Source organism: Symphodus melops (genome assembly GCF_947650265.1).
Source record: "Symphodus melops genome assembly, chromosome: 14".
NCBI lineage: Eukaryota > Metazoa > Chordata > Actinopteri > Labriformes > Labridae > Symphodus > Symphodus melops.
In genome coordinates, this window is record NC_136704.1 from 22,218,869 (window position 1) to 22,231,160 (window position 12,292).

Here is a 12,292-nt window from a genome sequence, read left to right on the forward strand (position 1 = left end):
CCTACAATTATTTTTTAGATAAATAATTCACCTTAGAGTATTAATATGTAAGACAGCTTCTACATTAAAATGATAAAATGGCCTTTCTATACGATCAGACATGAAGGCAACATGCTGAAGTGTTGAATGCTGTGTTTCTGTTTTGCCCAGAGAACATAGGGGGGTCTAAGCCATGACCACACGGCCATTTTGGACGGCAAACGAACAACTGTTGTAGCGATGACACGGGGCAAGCAAACAGGTTCAGAAATAATCAGCTCGCTATTCTAGACCCAGTGTGGTTCCAGGGTCTGTTGGGGCCCAAGGCATAAATTCATTGAGGGCCCTTCCAACTATCTGTCCTCTATTACCTCTTTTTTTTTAATCACTCCCAAAGAAAATGCCTCTTAAATTACCTCCGTTGACAAATTTGGGTTCAATGCTGTTATTTAAAGTTTGTCAGCAGGGGGCCCCGAGCAGTTGCCTGCCTTGTCTATTTGAAAGGCAGCGCTTCTGTTTAGACCCGAAGAAGCCTTTTGGAGGAGAGGTGAAAAGTCTTCAGGATCTTCAAGTAAGTCCAGTTTGGGCCTTTGATTTACCATGACCTGGATGACAAACATCATGCTATGGTATATTAGTAGTTACTCTGTACTTTTTTCAAGAAATTAGCTGACAGGGTAGTAGTTGGTGCTCACACCCCATGTACACAGGCTGTTGTCCTCCCAGCGGGCAGCCCGGTTTCAAATCCGACCTGTGGCTCCTTTCCCTGCATGTTGTTCCCAACTCTCCCCGTCTTCTGTCCTGTCTCTACAATAAAAGCACAAAATAAATCTCTTTCTAAAGATATCTTTGGAGAAATACAGTTCGACATGACGGGGGAGAAAATCTTTTGAAAGATTTTTTATTTTCCTTGAGAGCAACATTTTACTTGATAAATGTGAAAAAGAGGGGGGGGGGGGGAAAGAAGCTAACATCCGGAAAAACTCGCATCAAAGCTGGCGCAAATAGGGAACATTGAGGAGGACGGGTGAGTGATCTCTGAGAAACTGTTTCCCATTACGTTCAAAAGCTTCAGTTAAAGTGCTTGAAGATCGAGTCTGCAGGGAGCTGACAGACATTGGAACGCTTTTTTATTTTTTTCCTTCCTGACAGTCGTACAGCTCTGAATCAGAGTGTCAGGGTGTGTGGAAGTTCTCTGAAACATGATGTGTGTGCTGCTATCTCCTCAGCCATGTTGTCTCCCTTGATAAAGAGCCTTCAGCTGTGCTAACCTGTCTCCCTCTTCTTTTCTCACTTTCAGAAGATAACGGCTTTCATGCTACAGAACAGAAGCAGAAAAAATATGTCTATTTGTATTATTCTGACTTACTGGAGGAGCTTGTCATGTTATGAATGGTGTGTGCGCTCAAAGAGTCGAGGTTTAGCTCCAGTGAAGTCATGGCTGCTGAGGTCTGTCGCTTCAGAGCGAGACTTGAAAGAGAGAACATTTGCTCTCCGTCACAGCGCTGAGCGTCAATCTGCATCACAGAGACCATTATTCAGATGTTGCATCGAGCGCACAAAGCAGGAAAGTGATGTGAAAGGGTAAGAATATTTGATTTGATGCTGCCCTCCAGTGGTTATAACTATGCAGGGCCGGTTTTTAATGGTGGACATCAAGTGTCAAAGCCTTTTTATTTTCTGTAACGGGCTGAATTTTTACGCTTCAAATTCTGATAGAAATGTAAAATTTGTAAAGAAGAAAAATGGGTTAATTGACATTAAGTATAATTTATTATTTCTTGATAACTGATGTGTCCCTCATGACGTTCTCAATCGAGTGAGATGAAACAGTCATCTCATCACTAAGAAGTACACTTTTTCAATTCCGAGATGAGACCTTCAAAAAGTGATCTGAACGGACTTGAGTGCAACACCAATTTGAAGTAGGTCAAACCCATTTCTGAAAACTTGTGTCTATCAGTCGGTTAGATATTATTTGTGATGCCCTTGGAGCTGTGATGTCACTGCACCGTCTGCAACTGCGAGAGGTTCAGTATCAATCCCTGAAGACACTCGACAGACAATAGATTGTTGGCATTTCTTTAATAAACATTTGCCAAAAGGAGCAGGGAGAGGGACAAAATCATTTTAGTACAAAAAAAAAAAAAAAAAAAGGCTTCTTTTTTTCTATTTTTTTTTATAACTTGGGTTATTTGTCATTTTTTGCTCATGATTTTCGAACACCTACCGGCAAAAACGGTGTGTGGAATCAAAAGTGAAAACAGCCTTTTTCTCCCATCACATCATTGGCTGCGGACATCCAAGTGCTAGCAGTCTCTCTGTGGAACTAACAGTCCTCCTCCTTAAATAGCTCCCCCGTGTCGATACCCAAGCCATCAACTCAATCAAGTGAGCCATTATTGTTTCAACATAATCAGGGCCATAAAAAAAAAAAAAAAAAAAAAAAAAAAAAACGAGGACACTACATTACTGGTCATCCTAATCATCCATTGCCTTTCATAGCTAAAATAGTTTCCGCCTACTCGAGTCAGCAGTGCAAAACATTAATACTATTCTGCCCTGGAGCAGTTACAGGAAGGCGAAGGTAGAGATTTTAAAATGTACCCGGGCCTGATAAATGTACACTCAAAAAAGGTAGAAGTTTAATTTAAAAGACAGCAGAATAGATTACAAAAAATATGAAAATGGTATGAGCAAGAAAAGCTCCTCCGGCGTCGTGTCCGACATACTCCACATTCCAGACTGAGGAGGAACACGATGCCTTTCACGGATTCAAGTTATTACAAACTGAGTGTGCATCTTCAGATGGGCCCGCTCCGTCCTGAGAGGCTTCACGACTCCTCCCGCCTCTTTTGATTCGCTGCGCCTTTTTCCAATGTTCTCCAGTCTTTCAGAAAGGCAGGCCTCGTCCTCTGATTGTTGCCGTCGAGTTCACGTGTGGGACAAAGTCGAGGGGGAGCGGTGGAGCCCCGACTTGGGAGGGCGAGCCCCAGGGCTGTCCGGGTGGAGGAGGCACGCTGTCCTTTCGAGCCATGGCGTGGTTGTACATGTGGATGGCGCTCGGGTTGGGCTGCCCCTCCACGGGTCGCGGGCTGTGATTGTACTTGAAACGGTGGTCTTTGTCCCCCATGAACACCATGCTGCTCGGGCCCGTGGCTCCGGCGCCTGGAGGGAAGGGGTCTGGGTGGGCGGGGGCGTGAACTCCCCCTGCGGACGAGGATCCGGAAGCCTGTCCGGATCCACTAAACACTTCTCTGAGAGCGTGAGGGGGCAGCCCTCCGCCCAGCATGTGACCCATGTAGCCGTCCCCGAAGCCTGCTGGGGTGAAGGGTGGGGGAGGGGGGTGGCTGTAGTCTCCCCCGTAACCCGGACCCTCCGCTGTAGGGAGGGGAGGGTAGTCTGGCTCAGGCGGCCTCCCTCCATCGCCTCCACCTGCAGAAGCTATAGGAGGGGCGTGGCCAGTTTGGGGCTCAGGCGGAGGCTGCCGGTAGTCCAGGTCGGCGTGCGGCGGCGGTTCTGGAGGCTCAGGCGGTCTCTGGTCTGGAGGAAGGATGGAAACTCCGCCTACTTCAGACACTGGAAGACAGAATGACATGGAATTATGATCCTGTGACGACCCCCGACTATTCCCGCCTTCCCCACTCAGGTTGCCATCAGGGAGAAAGGGGCGTGGCCACTTAATTTGAAGTCATGCACCTGGACCTCAGTATTTAAGTTTGCTTTTATCAACACTTCCTTACACTGATTTACACACTGCAGCTTTTATTTGAACATTTTGAATTCCTGCTTAAATCACTGTAACACTGTGGGGTCTCTCTGGTTGTGACGATCCCTTTGTTTAACCGAGTCAATATTGTTGTTGTTGTCTAGAATTTAGCCGTATCAGAAAAATGTCTCCTACACGTCCTACAGACAGGATCAGGACTTTGCATTGATCCAGTCCCATCTTGTTTTTTAGTCCTAAAAGTCTCAACTCTTTTCAGCGGAAAGTGGATCATTGTTTTCAGCCTAAAACGGCACGCTGCGCTTTGCTGACACTAGGAAAGCATTAAAGCCTTTTTTTCTTTTTTTTTTTTTAAACTAGAGCAACAGATAAAACATCTCAGGTAACTTATGTGACAATCAACCGTTACAGTTCTGTCAGTTCGTTTCCATGCACAGCTGATATCTGATTGGCTGAATGTGCACAGTCAAAACAAACTAAGGGTTACCTGGAGAGACTGGACTGGGCTCTGGAGGCTGTTTGGCTTCAGGAGGAAGGAGCTGCTGACCTCCTCCTCCTCCTCCTGCTGCTGCAGCTGCAGGGTTGCTACTCTCTGCTCCTTCTGCTCCGTCGGCGGCTTCCTGCCTCGGAGCCTTCTGAGCCTGGAGGAGCTGAGCCAGAAGCATGGTCATGGCGGTCTGCGTGGCCGCTGCGGCCTCTCCTTCTGGATTACTCGATGGTGCCGAGGCGGGGGGTGAAGGAGGCTTGGGCATTGGGGGTGTGCGGGGCACTCCTGCAGGAGCTGGGGGCTGCGGGGGCTTGGAGGGAGCAGGCTGGGGAGGAGGAGGCTCAGACGGGTCAGAGGGAGCCAGAGCTTTGGACAGCTGCTGTAACGTTTCCTGATTGACCTTGGTGCTCATGGACTGGACAAACTGGGCCGTGTTAACGGAGCTTTTCGGCTGACCGAGGAAGTTGAGCAGGACCGCCAGCTGCTCCTGGGTCAGCTGGGAGTTTGGACCCTTAGCGTCTGTAAGAAAACAGAAAATCAACCTGAGCAGGGAGATCTAGATTTCACCTCTGAAAATCTATAAAAAAAGTTTTATAGTAAAGCTTTTGAAAAGAATACATTTGTGTCTTCTTTTTTTGTTCCAGCGAATAAAAGTCTGAGGAGTTTAAGTCATTTTGCGGCAACTTTAAAACCTGCTCACTTGTGTGTGAAACAAACAAAAGAAAAAACACTTGGAGTCGGGCTTTGCTGATCATTTCTTTTTACACGCAGCTTGATAAGTCGAGCTAGTCGAGTTGATCTCCAGGTGTTGGGATGTAAAGGGATTGAGCCCAGCAGCAAACCTCATCGACTCCTCAGTTTAAAGGTGCGTTTGTTGATTTCATGTACGTAAAAGATTTCTACAGTCACTACTGTTGTATTTACCTTTTTAACTTTCTGAGTAGAAGCAGATTTGTTTGAATAAGATGCAAATTGACTGATTCAAGTCTTTTCATTTCATTTGGATTAAAGTCTTAAAGTGTGTCTCAGTGGATGATGGAGCTCAGTATAATAAACAGTATCTAAGTGCGTCATAAACTGAAGAGAAGAGACAGATCAACAAGAGGAAATAAATGACTCATAGTGTGGCGTAGTTTACTTTGCATATCAGCCACTTTACGTGTTTGCTGTCTTTGTTTTCATCACTCACCGAGCAGTGCAGACGCTGCTGCGTTCGGAGCTTTCACACCTCCGGCAGCAGGAAAGCCCTGAGGCGTGTTGCTGCGGCTGTCGTCAAGGCCCAGCTCCTTACGCGGGGCCTTGGGGGCCGCCAGCTCCTCTGGGACCTGCTTCTGTCGCCGACGCTTCTTACTCCACAGCTCGTGACAGTCCTGCCACAGCGGGAGGCTGCAGAGCGAGAGAGAGAGAGAGAGAGAGAGAGAGAGAGAGAGAGAAAAATCGGGAATGAAGATGTGCTTCGTGAGCAGAAGGATGGAAATGCTGCTGCGACATGAAGCGAGACGTACTCTGGTGGGGGCATCTTGTCGGGGTCCACGTCCTTCAGGAACTCGCTGCCCAGCGCCTGTTCCGCGGTGCAGCGTTTGCTCGGGTCCAGGTTCAACATGTGGTCAAACAGGTCCAGGGCGGAGGGAGGGATGCTGCACAGCACAAGCAGCTTTCAGTAAGAAGCACCAATCTCATCTGCTCACATACGATCTGCACACCTTCACAAACATTCACTTACAAAGAGTACTCCTCTCGTAGCCGCCTCCTGTACTGCTTCTTTGGTTTCATGGTGTTGAAGAAAGGGAGCTTGATCACATCCGGCCACACGGCAGGACAGGGACTGCCACATATTCGGCTAAAACACAGAAGCATACATGTCACATTATGACAACGCCCAGAGAACAGGCCTGACTTGTTTCTATTAAAGTCAAATCATGTTGGTTCACAGTAGAGCTTTTTTCTTTTGTTTTAAAGTGACTAAGAGAAAAACGTCTCCTAAAGTTTCTGATGCACACTCGCAGAGAAATAAAAGAAAAATGCTGTTCACACTGTCAGGCTTTCCTACGGAGGAGGAGGAGGAGGAGGAGGCGGCAGCCGACTGCTTCCACTGAACTAATTACCACCTTCACACTTCAGATAACGAGGGCAACGATGACAAAACATGCGAGGCCCGCTCATCAAAACGCCTCTCGATGCTTCTTTAGTATTACGTCCAATGTGGAAACAAAGGCACTGAAATGGTGAGAAAAAAAGTGAGCTCTGCTTTCTCTTCCTGTTTTGGATAGTGGGAGGCTCTGTGCGTCTCTGGTTTGAGTGGGTGAGACAAATCTCAACATCTGACTTTTCACTTTTTGACTTCTTCAGCCAAAAAAAATAAATAAATAAATTACCTTATAAGCTCTAACTGAGCGAGCTCCTGATTGGCTTGAAATATTGGTTTCTTTGTAAACAGTTCTCCCAGAATGCATCTGTAAAAAAAAGGGGGGAAGAAAAGACTTAATTCAGAATTATTTTTTGAAAACAGTTACACTGAGTAGCAGATGATTGAGTTTGACACCACATGTTTGAGACATCAGTAATGAAAGAAACAACAAAGACGCATGTAAAAAAACAAACAAAAAAACTTAAACCTACCTAGTAAAAAAATCTGATATTTAAAAAGTTTGAAAAAATCATAAACTTGCAAGTACGCCACAATTTATGATGTTTAAGTGTTCAATATACAGGGGGAGCATTTTGAGTTTTCAGTGCTAAATTAACCACAAACACAAACACTAATTTCAAACAACTTGCATTTTCTCTTAGCTTATAAAGTTAATCATCTGCCCTGCAGGCCCGCTCTTACCCGCAGCTCCACACATCGATGGCCGGCGTGTACCTCTCTTCTCCCAGAAGCAGCTCAGGAGGGCGGTACCACAGTGTGATCACCTTATTGGTGTACGGACGACTAAAACAAACAACACAAGAGGGTCAAGCTTTAAACCTTCTCACAGACACGAGGGTGAAAGAAACACTTGAGATTAACCGTGGAGTTTATCAGTGAAGAACGGAGGCTCACCTCTCTTCTGAGTTATAGAGCCGAGCGAGACCAAAGTCTGCCAGCTTTATTTGACCTCTGATTAAGAAGGAAACAAAAGGTGCGGGGTTACGTAACAGAAACGTCAACAATTTTCTGTTCGCTTTGCGTGTGAAAAAAACGGTTCGACACATACTTGTTGTTGAGCAGAATATTGGAGCACTTGATGTCTCTGTGCAGGAAGTTCTTCTTGTGGCAGTAATCGAGGCCCTCCAGCAGCTGCCGCATGAAAGACTTAATGTGGCTCTCGTTGAAATGGACCAGGCCAGACTCGAGCAGACCCATCAGGTCGTGGTCCATGTATTCAAACACCAGATAGAAAGCACCTGAGGCGAGGGAATGAACCGATCCAGTCACTGAATAAAAAGGCGTTCAAAACTCTTTTCTGGAACGTTTCGGAGGAAAACTAGAAAGTACCTTTGTCATTCTTGAAATCGAGCGCGTCCTCCTTGTCCGTGACGATCTCCTTCATGTTTATAATACTCTTGTGGTTGAGTTGTCTCAAGATCTTAATCTCTCTGATGGCCGTGATGGGGAAGCCCTCTTTTTCATTGTCCAGTCGAACCTTTTTCAAAGCCACCATCTCAGCTATAAAACAGAAGTCAAAGATCATCAGGAGCTGCTCCGGCTTGATCTGGCCTTGAAGTAACACTGAGAATGGATCCATGTTAACAACAATCATGAATGAAAACGTACCCGTGTCCTTGTCTTTAGCTTTGTACACCTGACCGTACGTGCCTTCCCCCGTGATTCCAATGATCTCAAACTTGTCCACGCAGCGTTTCCCCCAATCGATCTCGGTTTCTTTAATCTCTCCATATCGTGGGCCGCAAATTCTAACGTTGAGGAAAAAAGATTTCAGTGAATACACGGCAAACAATAGATGATATAAGACACCTGGATGTGTGTTTACGTACTTGGGTCGTCTGCGAATTGCTCCAGACTTTTTGTCATCGGGCGGGCTGTGCGGGGAAGTCGTGCCGCCAGGAAGTTCAGGCGGCAGCGGCAGGTCAGTGAGCAGCTGACGGGCTTTTCTCTCCGACTTTTTCTTCCCCGCGAGTAAGCTGTCCTTCAAGCTGATGGAAGAAAATACATACGTTTGAGTGAGTCTTAACAGTCATGTATCGGTGTGAATTTAAATTACAGGTCAACAAACAACACTCATACCCGTCTCCTTTATCCATGTGCTCGAGAACCGTTTGGGGCAGCGGCAGGGATGATAGAGTCGACAGGAGCGGGATGTTGGCTCGTTCCTTGTCCTTGATTTGTCCAGATAATAACGCTTTCCTTTTGTCCCGATGTACAGAGTCGTCTTTCCCCTTGACGTCTCTGTCCCTGCTGGTCTGGTGCTCGGCTGCCCTCTTGGTCGATCTGTCAGAGGGGGACTGAGGCTGGCTGGATGTGGGGGTCCTGGGACCTTTCTCGGGCTGCGGTGGGGAGGGAGGGCGACCCTTCCTGGAAGAGTGATTGGACTTGGGGCTGGGCTGAGGAGCGGATGAGGAGCCCTTGGTTGGAGTAGACGTGTTGCTGGAATTCTTGGCCTTGGCAGCGGCTTCTGCTGCTTTGGCTTTTTTCTGCTTGCTGAGTTCGGCGGCGAGGCTGGTTTTGAAGGTGAGCGTGCTCGGCGAGAGGCTGGAGGGGCGACTGCGGGAACGCGAGTGTCGGTGGTGGCTGTGAGAGCGCGAGTGCCTTGAGGACGTATACGGACTTCTGCTACGTGACCTCGCAGAGCGCCTGTAATCAAAGGAAAACAGACCTTGAGAATGTGTGCCTTCTTTGTGAACTTGACGTGACAGCTGTTCGCTCCTTTGCATTCGATGAAACAGTGGGTATTCAAATTTGAAGAATACTGGGACAAAGATAACACACAAATAAAGTCATGAAACTCATTGTACCTTGTTTAATGATATCACTTCGTATTTTGTAGCGGATGTTGAACCACACAAATTAAAACTTTTAAAATACAAAATTCCTAAGCAAGCTTAAAGCCTTCAATCTGAAGCACAACTCAGTTATTATAACCACACTGCACTACAGCCTATAAACAAACATCATAATCTGCTTTGTAAAGACTCACCTGACATCTGGACTTGGACTCAGGGATTTTCTGTAAGGACTTCTTGACCTCCTCCGGTTCCCATAAGGGCTCGACGTAAACTCTCCTTGTTCGTATGGACTGTGTCGTCCATAACTCGGGGACCTGCGCCAGTTCGCTGGACTCGTGGGCGACCTTTTCCTTTTGTTGCTGGAGTACGAACTGGGAGACTTGGTCACGCCGTACGCCCCGTACACGTCTGCATCCCGACCGTAATACGTCGAAGTGGGAGAGAGTCTTTTGCTTCCGTACGTCGGACTTCTTCTAGATATTATCTGGTTATAACCACCAGGAGACTGGTAGCTGTAGGAATAAGACGTCCCATAGGGACTTTCTGATTTCAAACCAGGACTTCTCCTGTACGTCCTGAGGTCTTCGCGGTCATCTCTGTAAGACTGTGGAGCCTCTCTGTAGGCAGATGGGGGCTCCTTGTCAGATCTTGTTTTACTTCTGTGTCGTTTTGGATCCCTCTTATCTGCAGATTGTGAGGTGAGGGACGTGGATGTCCTTTTACCGTTTCTGTCACTGCTTCTTGTAGTGTCTCTGTGATTTTTAGACGCACTAAGACTGACTCCGCTCCTGGCTTTTGAGGAGTCTCTCTCCCGGCTCTGGCGGTCCTTCTTCCTGCCTGTCTCCTTCTCATGCTTGCTCCTGTCAGATGGTCCTCTAGTTTGCTCGTCTTTGCCTATGCACACGGCCTCTCGCTCTCTCGTGTTTAGACTTTTATCCGGGGTCGCTGGTCCGTTGTATTCCCCGAAGTCCACATCGCTGAGTGGGTCCACTGAGATGCTGTCAGCGTGGTGGTGGTGGGGGTCGAGTCTGGGAGAGGGGCTGCCTGAAAAGCGCTCAGACTGGGAGCTCACGTCGTCGTACTCCACCAATGTGCGAAGTTCATCCTCTCTTTCAAAAGTGCTTTTCCGGTCTTTGCCTGGGCCGTCTGCTGCACCTGCAAGCAACAAGCCTCTGTCCTTGGCCTGCCTGCGTTTCTTCTTCCTTGAAGCCGAGGACCGTCTCTTCTCCCGGTGTCTGTCTCTCTGAGCAGCAGCAGCAGCAGCACCGCTCCCCGCTTTACTCCGCCTGTCCTGCCTGTTAGCATTTCTCTGTGCAGAGGGGCTCCGACCCCGACCCTCCCGAAGCACCTCTGAATTAGGCATTTAACTGCTCAATAATAATAAAAAATAAAGCCCCCCGCTCAGAATTACCCTTTAAACTAACAACCTCACCGACGTTGTGTGTTCCCGTCGTGTCGTGAAAGCAAACATTGGGGCTAGCTGTTAGCAAATTCACAATCACGGCTAGCTATCGAGCTATATCACTTAGCTTAACGTTAGCATTACAAAACTGCCTCGTTAAATAAAAATAGTTACCCGAGACGGTAATTTCGTAACACCTAGTTGCCTTCACGTGAAATCCACACGTCCTTAGTGTTTAGTTATATATCCAGTCTGTGCCCATATCATTGTACCTCCTCCAGGACGGATTTGCTCACACGGTTGAAGCTAGTTAGCCTCCCGTAGCTAACTGTGTCCGGCTAAATCGGTCCCTCTCATGGTCAAAGCGCACACACAGGCCCGGAGCTGCTACTGCTGCCGCCGCTGCACCTTTAAATCCAGCTCGTCGGAGAGGTTTCTGTTTGTTGTGCAAAAGCGTGTGAATCCATGAAACAAAAGATAAAAGTGCTAGAGATGAAACAAAAAACTCCGTGTCCCTCCGACAAACTTTTTCTCTCCTTCCATCTCGCTCCGATGTGCAACAAGGAAGTGACTAGCACGCGCGCACACACACACGAGTTGGCTGCTTAGCTAACCCACTTAGCTTCCCTTTTGCATGGAGTTCAAGTCAAGATGCAACTAAAACAATGCAATTAAAAAAATAAAAAATGAAAAAAAAATACGTCGTATCCGGTCGGGTTGTTGCCGCCGCATGGTCCAGAATTAGCTCACGTTATTTCCAGTCAAAATGGGCATCCCACCCCCCCTTCTCAAAAAAAAGCCTTGTATTTATTTTAAAATGTTGTAACTTTGTTCGCAATGTGGCCGCTCGTCTCTGGGCCCCAGACAGCTTTCAAACTACAGGCCTTGTGCGTCGCTGTGAACCAATCGGCACCCGTATGCGTAATCCAGATAAACGGTTACGTCATCGCAAAGGGAAACCCTATCAACAAAATATATAAAACAATCACAAACATTTACAAATAAAACTAAATATATAAAATAATCACAAACATTTACAAATAAAACTAAATATATTTTTATTTGTAAATGTTTGTGATTGTATTTTATTTTATTTGTAAATGTTTGTGATTATTTTATATAACAAACACAAGCGTTTATAAATAAAACAAAATATAAAAGACTATTACAAAAAAGTGGGATTTTTTTTAACCTCAAGGTCACATTTTAATTCAGGAAGTATTTGGTTTGAACATAGACATAGATAATGAAGTGTTTGAACATATATTTGGGTAACTTGAGTATCTACCGACCCACAAAATGTGAAATAAACTCATCCGGTCCTTTGTTTCTGGTCTGCACAAGTCTTACAACACAGAGAAAATAAATACTGTAAAAGATAACTGCCTCATATTTACTTTATTGTCCTTTTGCACTACTCACCACCGCACTATTATCTTATTAATTCCTTGTGAGTTAAACATACCTGTCCAATAAAGCTGATTCTGAAAAAATCTCTTTCAAATTTTCTCTCCTTGTGACATCACAGTGGCATTCTGTTAACATATAAATAAATAAAAATACCCTCCCCTCCGCTGGTATCTATACGCATGGACTCAATCCCTAGTATCGATTAAAACTTTTGCATATGCCGCTATTTTTTATTCTCTCTTCACAGGACCGACGTCTATTGGGAAAACTCAGAGGGGGTCATTGCATTTAAAGAGACACACACACCAAAACGGAGCATTCTGAAAGAGTTGGTTTCTAC

General features: G+C 46.3%; 1 protein-coding gene across 1 annotated transcript; it reads right to left on the bottom strand.

Annotated features, from left to right (window-relative positions):
* Window positions 1-2,048: 2,048 nt before the first annotated feature.
* On the bottom strand, window positions 2,049-11,486 carry cdk13 (cyclin dependent kinase 13). Its single transcript, XM_079361543.1, has 14 exons — window positions 9,332-11,486; window positions 8,422-8,988; window positions 8,172-8,330; window positions 7,951-8,090; window positions 7,672-7,842; window positions 7,391-7,580; window positions 7,237-7,293; window positions 7,024-7,125; window positions 6,569-6,646; window positions 5,917-6,033; window positions 5,699-5,830; window positions 5,383-5,579; window positions 4,194-4,712; window positions 2,049-3,558 (listed from the first exon to the last, which is right to left on the bottom strand). Exons 1-14 carry the CDS (start codon window positions 10,501-10,503, stop codon window positions 2,873-2,875), a joined length of 4,287 nt encoding a protein of 1,428 aa, XP_079217669.1. The 5' UTR covers window positions 10,504-11,486; the 3' UTR covers window positions 2,049-2,872.
* Between the last annotated feature and the right edge of the window lie 806 nt (window positions 11,487-12,292).

Excerpts from the sequence above, each read along its gene's own strand:
- cdk13 (XM_079361543.1), bottom strand. The coding sequence starts at position 10,503 with ATGCCTAATTCAGAGGTGCTTCGGGAGGGTCGGGGTCGGAGCCCCTCT. Across the intron at positions 7,126-7,236 it reads CTCTATAACTCAGAAGAGAG|TCGTCCGTACACCAATAAGG; the intron begins GTGAGCCTCCGT and ends TGTTTGTTTTAG. Across the intron at positions 6,647-7,023 it reads ATCGATGTGTGGAGCTGCGG|ATGCATTCTGGGAGAACTGT; the intron begins GTAAGAGCGGGC and ends TTTTTTTTACAG.